The sequence below is a fragment of the Triplophysa dalaica genome, chromosome 17, assembly GCF_015846415.1.
Source record: "Triplophysa dalaica isolate WHDGS20190420 chromosome 17, ASM1584641v1, whole genome shotgun sequence".
NCBI classification, from domain to species: Eukaryota; Metazoa; Chordata; class Actinopteri; order Cypriniformes; family Nemacheilidae; genus Triplophysa; species Triplophysa dalaica.
The window spans coordinates 6859673-6885391 of record NC_079558.1 but is presented as its reverse complement, the minus strand read 5'-3'; the positions used below and the strand labels follow the sequence as shown (position 1 = coordinate 6885391).

The following is a 25719-nucleotide window of genomic DNA, read 5'->3' as shown; positions in this document are numbered from 1 at the left end:
TGTGTACAACCTGCACACTATTGACAGCATTAGGTGAAACAAGGTGTTTCATTTCATTTTTTTGTTAAAATCTCAAAGTTTTATGACTTAGGGTTCACTCTGGATTCCGCAGGAGAAAATTATTGCGACACTTGTTGTTGTCAAGACTTCTCAAACGTTTGATTTAAAGGAGCCCACCATCAGAAATGACGACCGATTGCCAACAAAGTCAAACAGGACATTCACACCTGTCATTTCGGCTTTTATATGAAGGATCAGAGTTATAATTTCTCTGTGTCACCCTGACTAAAGCTAGTCTCTCTTGTTGTTACATGTCACTAAAAGCATTCAGGTTCCATCATGTCATACAATGGCATACACAACAGTTGTTATTACAAACAATGCTTGTATGTGAATACGGACTCGAAAATATTTCATGTTCTGTCACTGTCCACACTGATGTGTTTTTATGCAATAAATGAAAATAATAAAAAATGATGAAATTGAAAAGCCTTAAAAACTAAATATAATTGTTAATTCTATTGTAACGTTATTGGCTAAAGTGATACTGAATTTATTTGACTATTTTCCTACTGAACACTCATGCACATAAATTTGCATCATGCACAGATGGCTTCTTTCCAGTCAAAGAGGATTTGCCGCACTTGGTAACTACACTTTTGTTCTCTTTAATTTCTCTTAAAATTAGTGCTATTAAAATAAAAAAGTTTCTTAAGTAGAAGTAGTAAAAACCACGTAGGGCCTATTATTCTATCATTCTCTATTAAATAAAACAGTATTTTATTTATTAGAAATACATATTTCATTGACAACATAATGTAACATTTTGCACAAAACATTAAAAGATTACATAATGTAACATAACAATTTACAATACTCATTAGAATTTTATATTTACTGTTAATTATTATTTATGTTCATTATCACTCAAGAAACATCATTCAATAAATAATTTTGAATTTCACACTCATTACAAAATATACTAAAAGGGCTTTTGCTTTTGAGACCATCCAACTTGTGCATAAAGAACAGTAGGGAAGCAAACACAGTAGAATTAAACAAGGGTCACAGATTATGTAAACCAACTCAAAGTAAAGGGTGATGTAGACTATCGGCTTTGGTTAGCTCAATTTTAGCTTTGTGAGTGTCGTAGACTTCCGAGATTCTCAAGATAAAGCCCAGCAACCTCATGAGCACATACATTTTATCTTAAAATTCACATACACTTAAATTTAAGGAGCTTAAAAGGTTCTTCACAGCAATGCCATTACAGAACCAGTATTTGATTCCACAATGAACAATTCAGTCAAAGGTTCTTTGTAGAACCACCTCTTTCTTACCTTTTTATAATCTGAAGGACCATAAAGAACCTTTTGTGAAACAGAAATGTTCTTCAGATGTTATAGTTTCTTTGTGGAACCATTTAGACAAAAAGGTTCTTCTATGGCATCATGAAGCACCTTTGTTTTTAAGAGTGTATCACTCCGGAAACATTGTATCTCCAAATTTTGGGATTTGTATGTTTTGCCATATCATTATTATTAATCACTCTTTATGTTTGCCACTTAGTTTTGCAAATAGCTAAACAAAATAAGTATTAAAAAGAGCTTGTCAACTTTGACAGAACACTAATTATTCATTTAAAACGTTTTTTTCCATTTTCATAAAAAAAGGAAATTTGGACGATATACGGTCTCTTATAAGCTGTGATGTACATTATGTATATCCGGTAAAACCCCCAAACTAATCTTGTTAAAAGTGTTCTCCGCTAATGCCACTAAAGCATCTCATTATCTACAGAATATAGAATGTTGAGTATGGAATATACTTCACAACTTTTAAGATCTGAACAGATTTTTTAAACTAGACATCACACACTTGCAGACTTTTTTGCATTGAAAAACAGGGCATCAACGCGGTAAAATCTGCAGACTAGTGCAGACTTTCTGCAACAACTCCAGACTAAACATCTGAGGAAAAGTCTTGTAGTGTATTTCAGCATTTAGAGGCATGAGTTGAGAGATCAGTCAATTTTTTTGAGGAGGACCTTAGAAGAGTTTTGATTTTAATTTAGCGTGCACAAAGAACCTTTAAACCAAATATTTCTCCCAAAAGAGCCTATTTCTTGTAAACAAGGATGCATGTAATCACATGAAAATGAGAATATGTGGGTAGAGGAACATATCACAACATAAAAAGAGAGGAAATACATAGTAAATGTCACATAATTCCATATTAACATTCAAATACATTTATAAATAAATAAATCTTCCGTCCAGTGCTAAAAATTTACTTCCAAAATGAAATAGTTTTCTCGATCAGCAGTAATGAAATGTCAGAGGATCAACATGCTAGGAGGATGTTGGTGGAAACACCTGTTTAATATAAACATGATGTGTGTAATATTTATTTCTATTTCAGGTTATGCAGAAACAATTATAAAAAGTCATTTGTAGCTTGATTCCTCTGAAAGGTGTAATAGGGTCATTCTACAGAAACGTACACTTTTGATATGGAAATTTATCTTAATTTTTTTTATTTTTCTAACATTTATGAATGCACATAAATGACAGCTTGATGGTCATTTATCTTTTTTTGTTTATTCATTTAAATTACTGAATTAATACCTTTGAATACAGTTTTTCTATAGATAGGAGTCATTAGCGTTACTTACTTAGACATAAGGAAGTCACACCAGTTGCAGTGACAATTTTCATGGAAAATACATTTTACAAAATGGCTCCAGGCAAGGTGTCAAACCAGATGTTGTCAATCATGGTATAATCACTAAATTAAGTAGTTCAATCCATTTGTGTTAAAAAAAATTACAATCTGCCGTTTATTTACTCACCCTCAGGCCATCTGAGATGTAGGTGACTTTTTTCTATCCCTTTAAGTGATGTCATCAGTGTGCATTTTAATTCAAATCAAGAGATTTTTGTTATGTGGTAACACCAGTGACAAGTCCGGGAGACTTAATAATATTATAATAATATTTATTCCGCTTTTTAAATATTTTTTATTTGATAGTTGCATATGCATACATTATTTTATTATTAAAACTTATTTTTGACCTCGAAATAAAGCACTTTCCCTCTGAGGAGCAGAGCAGTCGTGCTTGGAATTCTATATAATTTATTAAAAAACAAATTGCCACATTGATGGCTCAAAAAGGTGTAATTGTTTAAATAACATGCAGTTTAACTTTTAAATATAAAAATATAACTAAAATGTTTTTTAAGTGTAATCTTTCTGTAAAGGGTAGGGACAGAAAAACTGACGTTTCCATAGAATGACCCGATCACAGTGAATCAGTGGCACTTTTATCATTGATCCATTTATAAGAGCATCCCAGCCTGACACAGCAACACCGCCTCCACCAATGACATTATTTTGGGGTTTGATTTGTGTGACCTGTGTGTCTAAACACAGCCAGATAGGGCAGAACATTTGAAATACCTGTTTAAAAACACAAAAATGAAACAATTCACCTTCAGAGAATAAGAAAATGTCTTGCAGTATCATCTAAGATAATAAAGGGATAGTTCTCCCAAAAATGATATTTCTACGAGCATTTTCTCACCCGCTTGTCTTTTTAAACCTGCATGACATTCTTTCTTCTGTAGAACACAAAAGAAGATATTTTGAAGAAAGTTGGTAACGGAAAAGCACTTGTCCCTAATCCAATTCGATGATATCGACACAAAACCAATGCAAGTGAATGGGTGCTATATCTTATCTTGTGTTCTGCGCAAGGTAGAAAGCCAAATAGGCTAGAAATTACATGACAGTGAGTAAATGATGAAAAAATATTTTTTTGGGATGAACTATTACTTTAAGACCAGGACAAGTAAGTCTCTGCAGAAATATCACTTTGGGTGATTTCATCCCTGAGAGGATTCTTCTCCACACCACTGAAAGGTAAGTTCCCCAACATTCTTTCTTTACCACACACCCTGTTTATCCAGTGGCCTGAATTTCCATTTAAGCCCAGCCAAACCTACAATAATAACACTATACGGCTAAATTTCAGGTGGCATAGTTGCAGCCCTGTGTAAAAAGAACAGGAAAATGATTGTAAAGTCAGATAGTGTCCTGAAGTATACAGTAGTTAAGTCAGCAGTAATGTTAAGCTCCTGTTCAGTCAATCCCCAGAGGTTCCACGGTGACAGATGCTGCCTTCACTGAACCACCTGTGTGCTGTATGGAGGGACAGCCGATGAGCCCCGCTGAGAGAAGAGTGGGACTGGATTCCGACGTTACGATGATCGAAGGGATCAGGGATAACGGTCTGTTCTTCTCTGCTTTCTCTGAGACCTCATTGGACTTAAAAAAAAGAGAAGGAAATCATTCTCACATAGATTTAGAAATTAAAAAGGATTTGCAGACAAAAAATGCACATACACATGTCCTTCATTATTGTGTTCAGGATCCAAAGATATTTCAGTGAGGGGTGTCACCATAATAACTTTGATATTAAAAATCTGTTTAATCTGATTAATATTGTGTTAATGCCACACATACAATAATATCATTAATTATTCAGCAACTATTGTTAAACCACGATTACAAATCCTCTATCTCTCTTTCTCTCTCTACAAAATTAAATGTGAATTTGACAGGTTATTTATTTGATTCATTATTTAATTATTAACAAAGTATAAATAGTGTGAAAATATTTTTATTTTTTATGTAAAAATATTTGTGTTGTGACAATCTTATATCATGACAATATGTGTGCACTTACAGAAGACAACAGACAACTGGACAGGCTCACTTCAGACTCTGACATCTCATCTCTATCGTTCACCATCTGGAAGAGAGCACGGGTATATACATTTAAATAAATTCCTAATATTAAACATAATTTTTGATATAGTTGCATTTCATGAATAAATTATCAATAATAAAGTTTGTAACTAGCCTGTCAAATTGAAAAAATGTAGTTTATATGAGTACACGGTCAGTTTTCTATTTCTCCATGTTGAGTTAAACCAGCATAGAAAGGTGGCATGCCCTCCACCAGAAGGTGCCACCAAGTGGACAGACTAAGGGCGTTCATCTAGAGCGTGATGACCTGGGATAAACCGCTGTTTGGCCGGATTATCTCTTTAAAAACAGCAGATTAAAGCAAAGAATTCAAGCAGTCTTAATCTCAATGTGACACCCTTATTCAGGTTCAATCTTTAAAGTCACGCCCCGCTCACTGACCCGAACCATTACATCCACATCTTCTGCTTGCTCAACTGGTTCATCAGTTTTAAGCATTAGGCTTTCATCTAAAGCGATTCACAGTGCATTCAAGCTATAGTTGATGTTTATAGGAGCTGATGTCTGTGCATTCCCTAGGATTTGATTCTTCAATTCTTAAATATCTCTTTTTTTAAATAAGGCAAGGCATTAGGTTTGGACAAACTTTCACTTATTAGACTTGTATAATTTCATTTTGGGGGTTTATAAATAACTAACTACATCCAAACTACATCACTATGTCTATTTTTTCTTAACCTGTAGGCATTAACATGCACAGTCTGCATGTTAGGCAAGTCTTGGCAATAACATGCACTGTTTTTATCTACACTCTTAAAAATACAGGTGCTTACATGATGCCAGAGAAGAACCTTTTTTTGTCTAAATGGTTCCATAAAGAACCGTTAACATGCTAAGAACCCGTTAACATGCTTTCAAAAGACAGCTCAAAACATACCTGTTCCACATTTATTTGACTAACCAATAACTCTGTCTGTCTAAAAAAATATATATTGTTGTTCGTTCTCTCCTGGCTTACTCCAGCTTTAACCCTCCTAGTAGTATGGCCTTGTAAACTAACGGTACTGTTAAGCGTGTTGACAAAATGTTCATATGCTCTCCTTCTTGCAAGTCTTGTGGCAAATAAAGGTTCTTCAGATCATAAAAAGGTAAGATATAGATGCTTCTTTAAAGAACCTTTAACTAAATGGTTCTTTGTGGAACCAAAATTGGAGGCAAAAATGATGTGTAATCTACACAGTTAAGTGTAGACTGCAGTTAAGTTTCAGAAAATTTCGTTTTTGAGTCCTATCTGGAATCCTATGAGAGGATCAAAGAAAATGTTTTTATTGTACATCTATAACAATATGCAGTCAAAAGAAGTGACAAAACTTTTTGCCATTTGTCATAAAATATACCAAGAGAGCGAGTTATCTCCCCAATATGATGGATGAAATAAAATTTCCATGCATTTTTAAATGAGATGGAGTCGTCTCCTCTCTAAAGATGAATGTGGGCTTCCTTATTGAATAAATCACCTGAACATTCGGATGAGCTGGACAGCGTGTGATAAATGACATGATCCTGGACTCTCACTTACGCTGATGTAAGCACACGTACGGTTTAGTCCCGGCTCATTGAGGCTCTGGGATGATGTTCTGTCGTAGATACCAGAGTCTCTGTTCTTGACCTTCAGCCTTAGAGAGCTGCTGTGCTTCATGTCCGAAAAGTCCTTTCGAATCTCACACGACGCCTGACGACTAGCAGGAAGGGAACTTCCGCTGGAGAGGTCTACCTCTGTATCTGTCCAGCCCTATAACCCAAACACAACAACAGTCACTATAGTGATTATTTGTAACTTCTGTTTACACGAATGCTTGCTATATTGCCCCCTCGAGCCAACGCTAAGAATTCAACTCATGAAACAGCGCCTGTGTTCGTACCGACTCGCTATCGGACACTGATGACAGGCGTGGTTTCCCAGCACGCTGCAGGTTGTTGCTGGTCTCAGAGGAATGGCTGGTCACTGTGGAACGCCGCGTTGACATAAAGCTACTGCTGCTGAATCGGTCTCTATGAGGCACGCAAAGCAGGACTCCCAGACATGGTATGTACTTTGCGATCGCAGATCTGAGAATGAGAAAAGGACATGAGAATATAAAGAGAGGAATTAGAACATTGATGGGAAAATAAGAGCGCAATTTGTTGTGAATGATGCATTGTTTAAATACTCAGGAGATATCTTTCAAACCTCACTTTGAAAAAATAAAATCTGTGATGTGGGTAAAAAACATTAGATAATAGAAATGTCTAAGGTTTAAATGTATTTAATTACATCATTTTTCATTATACCATGGTCTGTCTAAATCAGGGGTTTTCAAAGTTTACATTCAAACGTGTTTAAATAAAACTTTATCAAATGAGCTGTATATATGAAGAGTTTATTTGCAAAAACAGATAACTTCAAATTTTATTTAATTCACCTTTTATTATGTTATCATGCTTTAATTTTGTTAGTTAGCTGTATTTTATATTATTATACTTAAAGTGGATGTGCAACGGTGTTTAATGCATTCTGACTTCTTTACGATGTTAAACGTGTTGTCTTCTCATGCTTGTCAAAAACAATTTGGACATATGACGTAGTATTTCTGTGCAGGATACACTCCCCCACTATTAGTATAGGTTTCCGAAAGTGTTTTTCGAACATGAAAATCCATTTCGTAACAACTTTTCTAAGTCCCTTATTGGACATTTATTTTATATTATATTCTGTTATATAAAGGTGGATATAACGCTTGATTTGGAGATTGTTTGAAACTGAAAGATGGATCTAATGGTTAAAGCCAGATTTAAAGCTCAATAAAAAAATACATAAAAAACTCAGACTTAAGGTTCTTCTGACTTTATTACTTAAAAATATCTTTCTGATCCTCGTCCTCCTCCTACAGTTTGGTATTGAAAGGCATTTCTTCAAAATACAATTATCCTTTCAGGATCGGCCGTTTCCACCGCTTTTAACATTTGGATAGCCATGGCCTTTTGGCAAATAAAGTAAAAAAAAATGTATGTGTATTTGAAAGGGATATCTATAGGCTATTGGACGTCTACTGAAAAGTATTGCACAATTTTTTTCAAAACTATGACCAATGTAGTACTTCCCATGTAGTCTCCATTAATGACTACATCAGCAATTGTTGCAAATAAAGCAGATACAATGCAAAGTCAGTTTTCAGAAAACCAAATACAGGTAGATTTTTAACAGAACTTACAGAGAAGGAATAAAAAAGAGGTTTTATACTGCCTTCAAAATAACCAACGTGATCAAAATACATATACTCTACACAACACGATTTTGATAAAATACCATGCTAGACACGTTAAAATAACAGTTGCAAACATCTCAATAAATCTACACTTTATGTAACAAAGAAAGTCATGATGAGTATATATTGTAAATATAACACATAAATTCATGTCATGTATAAGTGTTGTTTTAGTCTAGGCCAGTCAGTTTATTGTCTGTGTGTCATCATTCCTTTATTTTGAGTTTATTTATTGAAGTCTTTGCTTTTCACCAATCCTGTCTGCGCTGGGTCTTCTGTCCTTGCTACCCCTGACAGGCAGTCAGTAACAGTGACAAAAGATACATTTTTTCAGTCAGTTGAATGCGCTGCTGTTCTCTACCGGTCGCTGCACGGAAAGACACAGAGGAAGACGAGCTGCGTCGGGAAAGCATAACTTGCACATATGCGGCTCAGTCATTTCCAGGAACAGTGTTAAGCGTACCTACATGCAGAGGTCATGGTAGATTATTTCTATGTTAGGGTCATTTAATAAAAAACAATAAATCCTGTTTGTGAAGTTAACATTGAATGTGGGATTTTGTGATAGATCTTAAATAAGCAGAAGTTCTGCTGATAAATTTTGTAATAAATCATATAATAAATAAGTATACTTTCATCTTTGCTAATTTTCAATTCGGAAAAACGAACTAAATGCTCATTTAAGCATATAGTAAGGACGGAATACAGGATGTTTAAATCTTTTGAAATACATCACGTTTGATCTTTTTCAGCGTGACTACACTGCAAAAAATGACTTTCTTGCTTAGACTTTTTGTCTTGTTTTCAAGTAAAAATGTCTAAAAATTCTTGAATCAAGAAGCATTTTCTTGATGAGCATACGGAACTAAGAAAATAAATCTTGTTTTTAGTAAAAATATATGAAATTTCATAGAATTTTTGTTAAAAACAAGCAAAAAAATCTGCCAATGGGGTAAGAATTGAGCGACTAAGAAAAAGGTTAACCTTAATTCAAGATTATTTTTCTTACCCCATTGGCAGATTTTTTTGCTTGTTTAAAGCACTAATTCACTGAAATTTCATATTTTTCCCCAAAAACAAGACTTATTTTCTGAGGCCATTTTACTCATCGAGAAAATGTATCTTGATTTAAGAATTTGTAGACATTTTAACTGGAAAACAAGAAAAAAAGACTAAGTTAGAAAGTCATTTTTTGCAGTGTACATAATAAGGTATATAATAAGCTTTGTATTCGTGGTTAAATACCCTTATTCATCGGCAGGTATCATGTAGAGACCTTTGAAGCTGCAATGAAAAAGAAACTTAAGCCCCTCCCTGTTGAAATAAACAGCATATGATGGGTTCGGTATGTTTTATTGATCGTTTGTGCTGGTTTAAGATGTTCATGTGCTGATCCTTAGCTGGTCATGTGCTGGTTCCTCACCAGCTTAAACCAGCATATGACCAGTTTAAACCAGCACGTGACCAGGTTAAACTAGCACAAACCAGCATCAAAACAGCATATGCTGTTTTTTTCCAGCAGTGATTGATTCTTGTTGAAGTACATTTTATAGAGAAAATGTTCTCCTTATAAACCTTAATTTCTTTTCGACTGAAGACATAACGTCATGGACATCTTGGATGACATGACAGTGAGTAAATTATCCATTCATTAACAATTCCTTTAAAATTTATAATGGATAACTGCTTTCTTACGGTCAAGGAATAGGCAACCACTTATTTGAAGTTATATTAACATTATATATAAAAAATAACATGCTTATATATAAATTATTTAATCGTACAGATGCAGACAGAATGAAATCACAATCTTTGGTGGGATCTCATCAAGTCTGTGTTTAAAGATTTATACTTTTAATAGAGAAGATAAATGACTGATAAATGATGCCTACTTGTGCTGTTGCACTTAATAGAGGCTATAAGGATGGGGCAGATTATGACCTCTAGGTTTTTCAACATGAGGTAGAAATCTTGCGTGGCCCATCCCATCCCTTCCCCGACATGACCCACACAAGGTCAAAAACGAAGACTCTGTACAAAAATATCCTATATAATTAAAACATGGGGGCAAATAATAGGTGATATATTTGTTTTTAAACTATTAAAAAAGACCCCAGAGACAAAATATTTAGTTGAAGTGTTGGCCATTAATAAACATTTATTTCAGACACTGGGTCCGAATGAATCCACAGCACATCAATCTTAAATCAACCTGACTTGTGAAGATCAGAGTCAACCTCTGTCATCTCAAGGTATTTTTGTGTTCGGCACACACCGCTACCAATCACCGTGAGTCTGCCCGGCCTTGAAGCACACAGCATGTATTACTCGAGGAACCATGTCTCATTTCACTTGACAAGTCTTTGTATTGGAAGTCTGAAGTAAACACGAGTTCCTGGTTATTGACTCAGATTTGCCGTTTTGCTTCAGTGCTGATACAAGTCACTTAAATTTTTGCCCAACATACAAGACAACTTGTGCTCACCACTCAACAATAAGAGCTTGCAGACCCCAATCATTCTGTGAAATGAACACCAGCCCCTGCATACCTGTATTTTGGGTGAGTGATGGCGTAGATAATGGGGTTGTGGATGGCGGATGCTTTGGCGATCACGGCAGGTACAGAGTTCATGTACGGCGTGAGCATGTCAGCGTAGCTTTGGAAAAAGTAGGAGCACGTAGATATTAGACACCTCTTTGTATCACTTAACCTGGCATGACAACACATCAGCACAAACTTCATTAGATTACAAAGATGCAAGTACATGAGTTAAAACATAACAGCATGCACAAAAAAGGGATCATTAAATTGTCAAAAGAAGTCTTAAAAAGCGAAGCGCATTTGTTTTAAAGACTGTTACATGTTTCTGTCTATAGGGGTGAATGGATGCTTTGTACATCAGGACTGTAAGAATCTTCACAAATTATACTTTAAAGAAGCCAATTTTGAATCTTTGATTATTTTATATCAGTATACACTGTAAAAACAACTGTAATTTTAGAGCAGCTGGAGTGCCAGTACAATACTGTAACATGTGAACGTAAAATGATTTTCATGTTGTTCTTGAAAATGTGCTTTCTTTTCTTTTCTGCAATTTGACATTTTCTTACCATATTTAAATGATGCGTAAAATTCTGTAATTTTTTTTTCAGTTAAGCTTTTTTGAGTACCGCAGAGATGACGTGTTTTTAGGCCAAACCAGAACTTAGCGCTGCAGTAGTTCCCTCGACCGAAAGGCCCATTTTTCCAATTAAAAATGAGGTCTCTGATGTTTACACATTTTTTGTGCAAACTTTACAAATTAACATGACATTTGTTACTTTAGAAGCCTCAATACAATCGCCAAAAGTAAAAAGCTAACATGAGGCTATAAACAGACTACACTACGGTTGCTCGATATCAACATTACCACCACCAAAGTCATTAAGAGAGAGATAATTGCATCAACTCCGTTGACTCCAATGGAACAGTTTTTTCACAGCACTGGCTAAAGGCTCCTTGAATCACGTGACATGTTTAACTTCTGTCGTCTCGACTCTCTATGGGCCTCATTTATCAAACTAACATAGAAATGAGAACAGATCCGTGCGCAAAAATCATCTTATGACTTGGTTTATGTGTTATTCATCAAACATTTGTATGCTGCCAATCTCATTGTACGAAGGATCGTAGCTAGATAAATGCGGCGATTGAAATAGGTCGTAATTTACACATCACGCCCCTATAAATTCACAGTGTAGATGCCTCGCCCCTAGATTTTGCAACACGGAGAAACATTATTCGGTCAAAAAGAGGAACTTTCCGATTTAGAAATGAAGTTTAACCTTGAAAAGCAGAATCGAAGGAAGTAAAAAAAACTGTTTTGGAAAGAGATCACTGCTATAGTCTTATTATTACTCGTGTAATTCATTTAAATTCAAACAAAATTAATCTGACTTCAGTCTTTAAAACTTTGTTCAAGTTACATTAATGTGTTAATTTAAAAAACGAATGTAGATATAATATACTGATATTTTTTGCGGAGCAATTATAGAATACTGTTTATATGTAAATGGTCTTTGGCCTTTTTTCAATTTCATATATCTGTCAGAGGCAGGACCAGTGGTCTTCAGCCCCCACAAACCGGCCTGGAGCCTGCCACACAAAACCAGGCAACCTCGAGCTGTGAGTGACCCAGTCACAGAAAAAACAGCACATTCTCACCCCATTGAACATCCCAAAAAATGAAAAAACATCAAAGCATGCGTGTTTTCTGTTTTCATTTAAATGCATATTTGTCAAAAATAGAAGCTATCATCTTGCAAATAGGTACACTTACCCATTGCTTGTGATTATATTGATTATTTTAGGCTTTTAAAATTAGCATTTTAATTGTGGTATTATCTTAACCGTACCCTAAAAGCTCATGAAAGTTTTTTTTAAACCAAAGCACCTGTTCACCTTATCATTTCAAACAATTAAATGATTGTATAGTTAAGCTAGAAAAGGAAATACTTTAATAATGTAATGAAAATAAGAAATCGCATTGGAATATATTTTTACATTTGTTATACTTAAATAGAAAGATTAGTTTTTTAGTTTTGTCATTATTCCTTTTCAGTTATCAAAAGGGTGAAGCATACACAGAACTTCGCCCTATCTTAAAACTTAAAACAGGTTGAGATAATTGGATGCTGTTATCAATGATCTTTGATCTATTGAACTTATTTCTGACTTGAATTTCTAGTTATGTTGAGTTGCCTTCGATATTTCCTAATATGTGAGCCTGGAACACAAAACCAGTCTGAAGAAGCACAGGAATATTATACTTTGTATTGGTCAAAATCATTCTATGTTCCATGAAGATATTTTGTAAATTTCCTAAAGTTAATATATCAAAACTTAATTTTTGTGAGTATTATTTTAAGCTAAGGACTTCATTTGGACAACTTTAAAGGCCATTTTCTCAATATGTAAAATTTTTGCTCCCTCAGATTCCAGATTTTCAGATAGTTGAATCTCAGCCAAACATTGTCCTATCCTAACAAACCATAAATCAATTGAAAGCTTATTTATTCAGCTTTCATGCAATTTTAAAATCTCAATTTCAAAAAATGTACTGGTTTTGTTGTTCCTGGTCCCATATAACAGAAAAGCAGTAAATACATCCAACAAACAAACATAATACATAACGGTTATAAAGAACATAAAAGACACTGGAATCTGAATATGTTAAATTAATTGATTATCAAAGTTTCTATCTCTGTATCACAACACTAACACAAATGTCAATTGTGTTCATTCAAGTGTTCATTCTCACCCTGCAAAAGCCGTGAGTGCAACACAGGAGTAAGGAGACCAGGAGATGACATACAGCATGATGACTATAAGTGCTATCTTTGCCATCTTCCATTCATTCTTCATCCGGTGGAATTTCTTGATCGAGTCTTTGAATCCTACTTCTCCATTGATTTTTCCCACTGCTCTGTAATTCCCATCACACGGAAAACAAATGCATCAGTTGGTTCACAAAGAGTTGATTGCTCTTTGTCTTTGGTGCTGTTTTGACAGTGTCCTTTACAATCTAAAATCAATATCTTTTTTAACACTGACATAATTTCCTATACAGAAAACATCCCAATATCCTCCGTGTTTCCTCTTTCCAGATTCAACAAAGCTCCTCAGAAAAAATCTTTAGGAGTAATTATTGTAAGACTGTTCAGTGAACTTAAAATAAAAAACAATTATTAAGAGCTATCCATGTAACGGCCCATAAATCTTAGAGTTACCTGTTGGTATCACGGATGGCCCGGAAGATGAAGAAGTAGCAGTACATGATGACAAAGAGGGGAATGAAGAACACAAAGGTAAAGAGCAGCATGGTGTAGGCACGTACAGATGGACTGAAGGTCATGTAGTCCCACGAACATGAAGTCAGCAGACCTTCAGGAACATATGCACCTGAACGAGAAGATGACGTTCAATTACGGGTTGCTGTTTGTGCGTGCGAGTATGTGGGTGCTTCACTCACTCCATCCGAAGAAAGGAGGCAGACTCCAGCACATTGAGTAAAGCCACGCAGCGGCGAGTATGACCAGGGCGCGTTTGCGTGACATAACACCAATGGAAGCCAGAGGGCGAGTGATCACAATATATCGATCCACTGCAATAATCATGAGTGTGATCATCGAGCAGATGCCAAACAGAGCACCACAGAATGCATATAACTCACAGCCTGTGGAAAGAACAAGACATTGATGAAAAGAAACGTTTCACCTTGTGAAGAAATACCGACGCCTTTAAACAGAAAAAGTCACAGGTTCGTCTGAAGAGCTTTATACTTTATATTAGAATAAGGTGCATTAACACACGGTTGAATGCTGCATAGCAGACATGCATTTATACAGAAGTACACAATTGCTTGAATATGATTTTAAACAGTTTCATCTCTTAAATATGAAACAATTAAATCTGATATGAAATGATGATTAAAAGAATAAAACTATACAATCCTCCGTCATGATAATAAAAAGGTGAGGACGATTGTAGAAGTTTATTTACACAGAACCAAATCTTTATAGGCGGGTCAAAGTGGGAATATTTTACCATGTTTTCTTTGCTACATTGTGTCTTCTTGGAACTGGAGGACAGTTTACTACCCATTAAAGAAATCCCAGGTGAGATCCCTTAATCATTTCTCATAGGCATCAATGAGAAGAAATGGAAAGCAAATAGAAAATTCAGTCAAATTCAGTCAAAATTTCAGCTTCACGTTGTTTATGTTGTACGAAGAAAACTTTTGTTGTTCTGCTCAACTCAAAACAAATATTTACGAAGAGTTCTGGGGCACTATTGACTGATACAGTCAAAGTAAAAAAACTACTATAGTGGTCAATGGTGCCACAGAACTGTTTTCTTTCCCAATGTTTTTAAAGGATCTGCTTTTGTGTTAAACATAAAAAAGAAATGTATACAGGTTTGGAACAAATTGAGGGTGAAAATTATGACAGAAGTTTCGTTTTTGGGTGAACTATCCTTTTAAGAAGACCCAGAAGTGTAACAAATGTCTCTGTTGTCCCAAAACGTTTATAAACTGAGCTCAGATTTGTCAAGTCTGCAATCAAAAGTCAATATTATTCAAAAGGTCAATTTGAACGCAATTATTTCTCATCAATTTGACCCAAATCTAGATTATTACATGTACAATCTGCAATCGTATTACAGCTTTATAATCTTCAAGTATTTTAACATTGATCTCATTTGTGTCTCCTGAACAATTTTAACAAAAATATCTGAGGGGCCGTTTAAACGACGCCATTTTCAACTGAAAACATTTATGTGTTTTAGCCGTTCGTTTAAATGGAAATGGCATTTTGGGGGACTGAAAACGCAAACATGTCTCGAAGTGCAACTTTTTTCGTTTCCATGTAAACTGGAAGACGCAACTTTCTGAAAAAGATGCCGTCGCGCGAGTATAGCCAAAACAATATGGCGGCTTCCTGTACTGTGAGCTCTCTCTGCTCGACTATGTGTTAACGTTTCCACAGCAAAATGCGGATTTGCTGCACCAATAAGACCAGTGGAGGCACACTATTTACCAGACTATAAACACACATGTCGACAAACGGTATAAAACAAAATGTGTATGTGCCAAGGCACGTCCAGTTTCTTAACACAATAACATCGCTGTCCACTGGCCTGGTGTGCATACTACAGCGTTTTTATCAGTTTTCCTGGATCCGTGTAAATGCAGACCGTTTTGATAAAGCTGTCATGTGTATGAGAAACTTTTCAAAAACGCAAAGGAAAAACTTTTTAGTGTTTCATCGTGTGAACATGCCCTTAGACAATGTTACTATAAAAGAGACAAACCTCTAAACCTGTGGTTCTCAAACTTTTCAGATCAGGTACCACCTTTAACCAAATGACTGTCATAGAGAAATCACACAAATAAACATTGAAATTAATAGTAGATCTGTGAATCTTTATCTTTACACCTCGTCCTCAAATTCTAATGTATTATAATAATGCAAACACTTTTTTTATTCAAAAGCTGTTTTAAAACTAAATAACACGTTTTTCATGACAGAAAACAGGGTTCTGTAAATTACTTTTATGGGGGATTTATTATCTTTGTGAGGACTTGCAGAAAGGCTACAAACCTATATCAAAGACAGACCATGTAGAAAGAATATTTAACAGATTAATATTGGTATACTTAAAGGGATCATAAGCCGTGAATATGTGTTTTTCTGTGTCTTTGGTGTGTTGTAAGTTGCCAATGCATGTTTTAGACATGTAAAATTGCAAAAATGTAAGTGTTGGAACTAAAGATGCATTCTATCTAAAAGCGAATGCTCATCCAAACCTGCCTGAAACGCCTCGTGCAACCACACCCTCACATATCTATGTCAGTTCATGGTATGATTTGACTAAGTCCGCCCAAATGTATACGCAAGTAAGGTGGGGGTACCTGTCAGTACAATTGCTTTTGAATTGAACTTACACTTTTTTTTCTGTCGCGTCACGTAAATAGCACCAGGGGTCTCTTTAAGTATCACTGGTATGCATCCTGTAGTATAGAATCAATGCTTTAAGCAGTACAAAAAATCTCTGAGTTGTTGCAAATCACCTAATAATTCTAAACCAAAGTTTAACATCGAGACACTGACTGTATATCTGTATATCCTCATACGTTCTACTTATTAATCTGCAGCAACACCATGGGCAGATGTCCCAAGCTTGTCAAAGACATCGTATAATTTAAGATTGACACAAACATTTGTTTTTTAATCTGAGTATTGAAGTCTCAATGTCTTCCATTGCTTTTATACTGAGCTACTAATATTTTCTATCCTGCATCTATCGTTTTTACAGAGAACATGTTTGAAGCCATATACAAAGCTGCTATCTGTAACTTTTGCCTCATTAATTCCATCTCTGTCTGAACGTAAAATTGCAGGTTACTTGGGTTCAAATATCAAATTATGTTTAAGTCCAAAGCATACCCAGAAGCTCAGTTTATAAAACATTTGATAAGATCTGACAAATTGCAACAAACACTGTTATGTAAGGGATAATGTACAGGCAGTCAGTTGTTATCGCAGAAATAAGCCCCGACAGTGTGCTTTGCTGCATCCGGGCTACCGTGCGTGATTAGTTTTGAGAGGTTAATACCTGGGAATAACAAACCTGCAAATGTTGTGACCGGCCAATCAGAATCAAGCATTCCAATGAGCTGTGTAATAATAGGATAAAGGAGTTTATTGGCATCATTGTGAATAAGCCTTATCTCATCAAGATTTTGAATGTGCGTGTCTTGAAAATCTGTATTTCCTTCTGCAAGTAGGATCCGATGTCTCATTTCTGTGACACAGGCTCAGAATGTTGCCCCACAGCACAGTGATGCTTATCAAAGTCAGCCCGAGAGAAACTAAAGTAGACCTCTTACATGCCGTCGAGAAACCTCGAGAGAGATCTTATACGAGTTCCTTCTACTTCATCAAGCATGCAGAAACTACTTCACTTCAAAGAACAGACTGTAAGTGCTTAAAAGGTTCTAAACAAATGTCCATCAATGATCCAAGAACCCTTGAGTAACCTGAAAGAGTTCCTATTCGATTATTTAAAGTCTATAATGTTAGGCCATGATGCAAATGCAACATATCCCATATTCACAAGCATGAAATGTTATGCATTTCTAGGGACTGCTGAAAGATCTTTAAGAGATCTGTACTATATTATATTTGCATTATAACCTTTCTTTAAAAATTGAGAAATGTGTCAATTTACACAATCCTACCAGGTTATCGTTTTAGATCATGATCAGCTTCAACTTCCAGCATTCTAAGTCTCCCCGACTTCACATTCTTTCAAACCATCTGAATGAGCATCTGAAGGCCTGGAGCCGAACCATTAAAAAGATGAAAGGAGAAGAGGTTTGATCAGACACCCATGGTTGATCAGCTGACAGCTGGATTACCTTTCTCGCCGAAGATCCACCGCTTGTGCATGCTGGTGGTGAAGAAGGTTGGCGTCTGAGTGACACACATCAGAAAATCGGTGACAGCCAGGTTAATGATAAACATGTTGGCAGGTGTCCTCAGACTCCTACTCCTGCAAGAACACATTCAAACAAACACATAACATGGGTTAGAAATTAGGCAGACGTGGGGGAGGGAAAGAAGGAGAACTAGAGAAACAGGTCGAATTAACAGAAAAGATGCGCTTTATTTTTTCAGATCTCAAATACTGCAAAGAAAACATGTTCATATTCACTTTTAAGCAACACAGCAGTACAATTTATGCATGTATTTGCGCAAAAATATATTTTTTTAAGCGATAACCTCACAGTTTGTCTTGTCATGCTCTCCGTCTTGACTCTTAATTTATATCACTCAAATTGTGTGCAATACCTCAGATTATGAATAAAGACTGACTGGATGCATCTAAGTAATGGTCCTCTCTCTGTGTTTCCTTTGTTGCTTCTGTCTAGCCCCGCCCCCTTGTTAGTTACCATGGACTTTAATCATTGACCACAGCCATATCATCTGTTGCCATAGGGAAAGTGGCAATAAATCAATGAATAACTGTCTATATATAAAGTATATCCCTATGTTTCGCCATTGTCTTTGGTCGGTTGTTGTATGCATTTAAGTTGTGTTTTGGTTCTCCTCATGGTTCTCGTTTGTAGGTTATGCCTTTTATGCATTTATTCAATTACTTTGATGCTGCACATAGATCCATCCTCTCTGATTCTTGGAATCATCAACTCATTACACTAGACTTACTTGCAGAAAGCATACATGACCAAGAAGTTGCCCACCATGCCTGTGATTCCTACTGCCAGAATGACAGAGCCAATGGTGTAATGGGCATGGTCTGGCACATCCACGGTTGGAAACGAGTGACGAGTATCCTGCACCATTGCCACCTGTAGGCAGTAAGAAAAAATCGCTGGGGATTGAAGGAAAATATGTTTTATTTAAAACTACATTCATGAGGTATGAAGATGTTATTAAATGGCTTAGTTATATACATCACCATTTACCAGGGGACCATTTATTGTACAATTCACTTTTAAATCTCTGGACTCTAAAATCTTTAGTAATAAATATAAACCGGCTTAGGTAGCACTGAGACAGAAATATTCATCTTGGAAATAAATGTGTAGCCCTGCTTTTGGAGACAGTAGATAATAGGGACTCTGCTACTGTCTTCAATTGCATCGATGTGTGGAAGCGAGAACTTATGAAAGCTTTTAGAATGACAAGAAAGGGCATTCCTTGTGTCAGACTCATAAATGTCAGTCCTCAAGAGGAGACAATTAGTACAATACATTCAGCACCATCACCGTCACCATAGGTCACTTTATCATCCATTCATGCTAGAGAGACCCTTGTATTTGCTTTATAGGCTACTCCCTTAGTCTCATGTGTAATCAGAGTTAAGTGTTAACGCAGTGTCTTCAGAACGAGAGCGTCTCTTTTATCATAAAACCTTTCAATGCGTCTGCAGCAGGCACGTCTTTGACATGATGCGTGAAGCACATAGGTTCACATTACGTGCCGAACACGTATATGGAAAAGACGCGGCACACACACGACGGCTTCATATTTTTCTGAGCTTCCGATTACTGCTTCCTCTGAAGAGAAGGCACCAATCACCACTGGATGTACAACAGGGCCATTGACTGCCACTTATTGTAATCTAAAGTACGTCATAAATAATCCACAGGGCAAAGGTTACTTAATGTTTGAAGTTATATTTTCGTTTCAAAGATGACACAGAACAAGCAGGTAAAGCATCTACCACCTTCACTTTCCCTTGAGTGCAGGGCTCAGGAAATGGGTCCTGGCCATTTATATTTTGTCATCAACATACTAAGATCAACTCAATTGCATATTTCCATATCCCAAAATGGGCTGCATACAGTATAACTAAATGGTCCCAAAAATTCAAACTGTGTAGTGCTACAACGCCCCAAGACCAAGAATAGACATGACATGATAGCGGAATCATGACAACTTTATTTTGACAAGGTCTATATTATTCTAAATAAGTTGTAGTTGTCTAGGCTTCATTGTCATTGGGACAAGATGAAATTGAGAGAAATGCTTGTCTGTTCTTTAGTCTCTGTGTGTATATTATGAAAATAATATTGATATAATATTAAAATATTGGCGTTAATATACATTTTATGTATGTAGGCCTATATAATCAGATACAAAGTAACTATCTACTTGATTAGTTTTTTCATTAAAATACTTTTTTACTTTAACTCGAGTATTTTTTAAATGAGTGACTTTTACTTTTGTTTACTTGAGTAACAATTTCTCTAGTCACTTGTACTTTTATTTGATTAAAGATTTTGGCTTCTCTACCCACCTCTGGTAGTGAATAGTGCCATAGAAATACTTAGTTGCTAAATGGTCAGAAAAGTATTTCTGGAAAGTTCAGCAGGAAACTTTTCTAATGAAATTGAAAAAACTTGCACCCTGTGTAACACGATGCAATGAGCGTTTGGTTTTTGACATCAAATAAACATTTATCTAAGCCTCTAATAAACCAATTACAGTATGGAATAATATTCCAACACTCTGGAACAAATGTCCAGTAACAGAGCAGACGATATTGTGTGGCTCTCAGTTCTCATTTTCCCTAATCTAGAGAGACAGCGCTGATATTTGGTTAAATCCTCATCTGTCAGTGCTAATACAATGCTTGTCTGTAAGGTCTATCGACGAGGGCTTTGGAAGACAGTGCAGAAGAAAATTCTGCTTCTTGGAAAGATGATTGTTTGGCGAAAAGTCTTCTTAAAATGTCACAATCACTTAGACAATCAGGCCGGGATAAAAATAGAGGCAGAGATGGATAATATAGAGGAAATGGCACTTCACCAGAACACAAGGAGCTTATTTGTACCATTAGTTTATGGCATTAGATGGAAATGATGCTTCTTGATGGGCGGCAGTTATCCATGCAGAACAAGTTTCTAAAGCTCGAAAGCTTCAAAGTTTAATCTATCCAAAAGAGCAAATAATCCATCGGTGTAATGGTAGACAATGGACACGGAGCTTGAAACATGAAACATAAAAAACATAAAATCCAACAACGTACAATAGAAACACTGGGGTATTCATTTATAACTTATATTACTGCTGTCCCCTATATTTTGTGATTTTAATTTTGGCCACATATCATTATTATTAGTCATTTAATCTTTTAAGTACAGTGTTTTTTCAATTTCTTTGTTCCATATTCCTGAAATTATTATTAAATATTAGAATTATTATCAGCGGTGTCTAGTGGCGAGGTTGCGAATTTCAACCAAGGGCTCACTCCACCACTCCTTTTCGAAGCACGGTGGATGACAAAGAACAAGAATTTGTAACGTTTTTGCTTATTTGTTAATAGAAACAGTAAAAGTCTAGTTAAAGGGCAAAACACAATCGTTTCTGATTTCTGAGTCAGCAGACAGCTTCCAGCTCTGTGAAGAACATAATCTCTGAGGAGTTCACACCCTCAAACTTCTCAGTCAGAGTCTGTGATAAAGGACAGTCGATTCACTGAGGAGATTAACTACTCTCATTTCCAACAAATCCTCAGACCCTTTGCCATTTCCTGCAGGAACTTCCTTGAGGGAAGGTGACATTATAAATCAAGCCAAGGCTGTCAAACGTCACAAATTCTTGCTGACTTATGTCTGTTGACAGGTGATATTGCAACAGAAATACCAAGAAGAAATCATCCTGCTGTGAGAGCTATTGAAGAAGATCATAGATGCTTCTGTTAAGAGTCAAGCACGTCCACCATTCACAGAAGATTACTGTGGATATTTATTCCATTTTTACACAAACAGAAAGTCAGGGTAAGCTAAAATAGGATTGTAAATTGTTTGCTGTCTTTTATATCTTCACAGTCTTGGATTCTCTCTCATTCTATTCATGGGATTGAATGGTGTGCAGAGAGAGCAGATCTGATCCTAGCTGAACGTCCCTTCGAGGCATGTCACTTCAGCTTACCAAAGACAGATGGGAAACATCACGACCATTAAAGACCACCCATAATGCGAATTATCAATTCAAATATAGAGAATATAGAGGAATACTACTTTCTGGCAGCCTTGACGGACATAAACGTCAGAGGGACTCTCTCTCTTTCCTTTTAATTCCCACTTTTATCCTTATGTGTAAATACTTACAGATGCATACATGAATACGACGTTGCCAAAAGTATAGACCCCTAAACACCACACCCATACTGGCTCATACATTTTATTTTTGAAATCATTGGCGTTAAATGGATAGTTCACTCAAAAAAGAAAATTCTATCATCATTTACTCAACCTTGTGTTGTTTTTAATCTGTATACATGTATTTGTTCTCATGAACACAAAAGAAGATATTTAGAATAATGTAGGAAATCAAATTCTGCTGGGTCAACATTGACAACCATGGTAGTTATGTTTCCTACTATAGAAGTCAATGGTGCCCCATAACAGTTCGTATACTAACATTCTTCCAAATATATTATTTTGTGATCAGTGTAACAATTAAATGTGTACAGGTTTGAAACAACTTGAGTAATTAATGACAGAAATTTCATTTTGGGGTGAACTGTCTCTTGAATAGGGAGGTGGAATTATGGGGCCCAGAATAAAAGGGGGCATCCACACATTTTTAGCCATGAAGTGTGTACATGAAGTCCATAAACTACTGCAAATATTGATACTGTAAGGGAGTAAGAAAAAAACTAAAATTATTGCAAACCCTCATAACCGGAGTTTATTAAACCTTTTATAAATATATTTTCCCTGCCCGAAAAATAGAAGAAAGTGTGTTAGAAATGCTTATTACATTTTATCTAGCTAACAAAATCCAAAATAAAAGATCTTCATCAAAGCCAAACAGGGTCATGGCTGTCTTATGAATTAACCAGAAACTCTTAAACCTCCATTATGCCATTTCTTTACAAACCCTGACCCAGTTTGAGCACATAAGTCCTATAGGTAGGCGGTTATTCTGTCGATAAGACAACCAAATTTTAAGGACATTATAACATGCACACAACTTTAATCTTGGATTTCAATGCAGGGTGATTTCAGGCAACATGAAGCTATTTTTGGTATTCATTTCACTTAACCCTATCTAGGAAACCACATTGCAAAAGACAAATATTTTATCTCACCCTTCTGCACTGAAGAATATTTTTAACTTCTTATTTATTTATTTATTTATTTATTTACTTAATTTTAAAAAAGCTTTATTTGATAAATAAATGATGATTATTTTGTTATCTAGCTACTGGATCCCCTGAAGAAAGTAGCTCCATGACACCCATGCATCACTATACAGATTGATCGGGGAGGGAAGTCAAATATTAGCTGCGGACAAACAATGAGTGTTTAACTGACAATTACAGACCTGTATGACTAATCTCGTAGTCTACAACCATGACATGTCACCTTCCTTTTCTATGAAAGTGTTAATAGGGTAAATAAAATAATAAATTGTGATAAATTGGCGATCAATTCAGCTCACTAAAATACATATGCACATACAATTGAGTGAAAATATTTAGATGCACAAAAAAGCAATTTAATATTGTGAACAAAAGGTGTAATAATTCTCAAATGTGGAACTGTAGGCTACTGTGTGTATACACACTGTACATTTATCATACATTGATGTTATATTTCTTCCTGTCTCTGATATGTGATTCGCATTTATGTATCATAATTAAAGGCCTACACACATTCTGTTCGGATACTTTCAATCCCACCAAATGAATGTATATCTGAGCAATACAAGTACGCTTATGAGAGGAATAGGGCCCCCATCTGTTGTTAAACGTTATAACCTATATAATCTTAATGACAGTATTTGTGTGGATTACTCTCATCCTAAAGCCTGGTTATTTAACCGTATTCAGCTCATCTGTTTTTTTCTGAGTTGCTTAGCTGCTGGCTTTAGTTAATAGTTACAGTAGATTGAGCTGCATGACATTTTTGTAAAGTTAGAGGCCTTTAATTCATACAAAAAAAACATCTTTTTTCTGTATGTCTAATTTGTTACCAAACAGGAAATATGCAGCAATACCTTAACTCTTTAGAAATGAATTACATGTGATATGACGTTATAAAATCACACATATTGCTTGGTTTGAAAACTAACATAAATACAACTTCGTATTGTCTGCTTTCCGACATGTCTGGTAAGCTATTTGTTGAGTAACTATAGATGTGTAAACGTCAGGTGGAGTATGTCTGGGGTGACACTGAGCAGAGTTAAAAAGCAACTACAGCATTCCTGCATACTGTCACAAAGACAGCAAACAACATCATTTAGTGTTCACTCTACATCATGCATTTTCACCAAAAAACATTAGTGCAAGTAAAACTAAAAAAGCGAAATAACTGTCTAAAACGTCAGAAACACATTACATATTCTCAAACATGTCGTGTTTTATAAGCTACATTTATTTTTGAAAACGAATGGACACTATCTTGGAATAACTATTGGCCTAAATCTTATTTAACATTCCAGAGAACAACGACATTAATTCAGCATAAAAACTTTGATGCTATTTAAACATCTGTTAACTTCTGTTATTATTCCATTATTGTACTATTATGTTTTCGTAATAGAAAGTGTATTTGATTACTTCTTTCCTAAGGCGAATTCCTACAATGCGAGAGAAAGTTTTTCTAAAGTTTTAAAGAATTTAAAATTATTCGCATCTAAACATTATTCATATTGTGGCAAACATTCCCCGAACATCAAAAAACGACCTGTGGTTTACCGTATTATGTTCTTTTTAAGCATTGCACTATACTCACATAAAAAAAGACACAAAAGAAGAATTGTAAATCAGATTCTTTAGCACGCGCGATCATGTTAATGCCAATCTGAATAGCGAGTATATTTTACAAAGAATATCTATTCATGAGATCTCTTTAATAGACAATTATTGCATGTTCATAGACGTCAGTAACTACCCTTAATTGCTCTTTAATGATTGAGCTTCACAAAATCCACACGCCACTTTGCGCCATTTACGCAAGCTCTTCAAAAGCACGGTAACTTTTTATTGTTAATGTGTGTGGTTACCCTACACCTGTCATAGGTCTGACACGCACTTTTATTAGCAATGAGGTTGCACTGTCAGTGATGCATGAAACGCTAACAGAATCCACGCGCATCCATTGACACACATTTTTAATTACAAATGGCATCGTCTTACCGTAGTGGCGTGCGCCGGCAGATCCATCAGCTTATACGCGCTCACCGCGCTGTAATTCCACGGATCGAGCGTCTCCGCGCTTCCCGCGGTACCGTTAGGGACTTGAGTGATGATTCCCATGCTGACTGAGCGCGAAGTGTTCATCTCAGCAGGCACGGCGCACGCAGAAAGAGAGGAGCTCAGAGTGGGGATGCCGAGAGACTTCTCTTAGAACTGAAAAACAGCATTAGACTCAGTCTTGCAGATGTCTACCAGTACTCTGCATGTCTGTCTGCAAACCAGAACTGAGTGGTCAACTCGTGAGAGATGAGTTTGTCAATGAAACTAATGAGCCTGCAGGGATGTTATGTGTGCGATGCCTCCAACATCCCATACGCAACTCAACATCCCTGTGTTAAGTCCTGCATAATCACCCTCAGC

General features: G+C 35.9%; 1 protein-coding gene across 1 annotated transcript; it reads right to left on the bottom strand.

The window, feature by feature from the left end:
* Positions 1-3941: 3941 nt before the first annotated feature.
* opn4b (opsin 4b) lies at positions 3942-25443 on the bottom strand. Its single transcript, XM_056771432.1, has 11 exons — positions 25300-25443; positions 18846-18988; positions 18038-18171; positions 14087-14290; positions 13845-14016; positions 13376-13540; positions 10625-10732; positions 6693-6879; positions 6350-6562; positions 4748-4813; positions 3942-4326 (listed from the first exon to the last, which is right to left on the bottom strand). Exons 1-11 carry the CDS (start codon positions 25441-25443, stop codon positions 4141-4143), a joined length of 1722 nt encoding a protein of 573 aa, XP_056627410.1. The 3' UTR covers positions 3942-4140.
* Between the last annotated feature and the right edge of the window lie 276 nt (positions 25444-25719).

Bases quoted from the DNA above. Each gene is read 5' to 3' on its own strand.
- opn4b (XM_056771432.1), bottom strand. From the start codon at position 25,443: ATGAACACTTCGCGCTCAGTCAGCATGGGAATCATCACTCAAGTCCCT. The intron at 18,989-25,299 runs GTAAGACGATGC...TACTGCCTACAG, and splicing joins TGCCGGCGCACGCCACTACG to GTGGCAATGGTGCAGGATAC. The intron at 18,172-18,845 runs GTAAGTCTAGTG...GTGTTCTTGCAG, and splicing joins GTCATGTATGCTTTCTGCAA to GAGTAGGAGTCTGAGGACAC.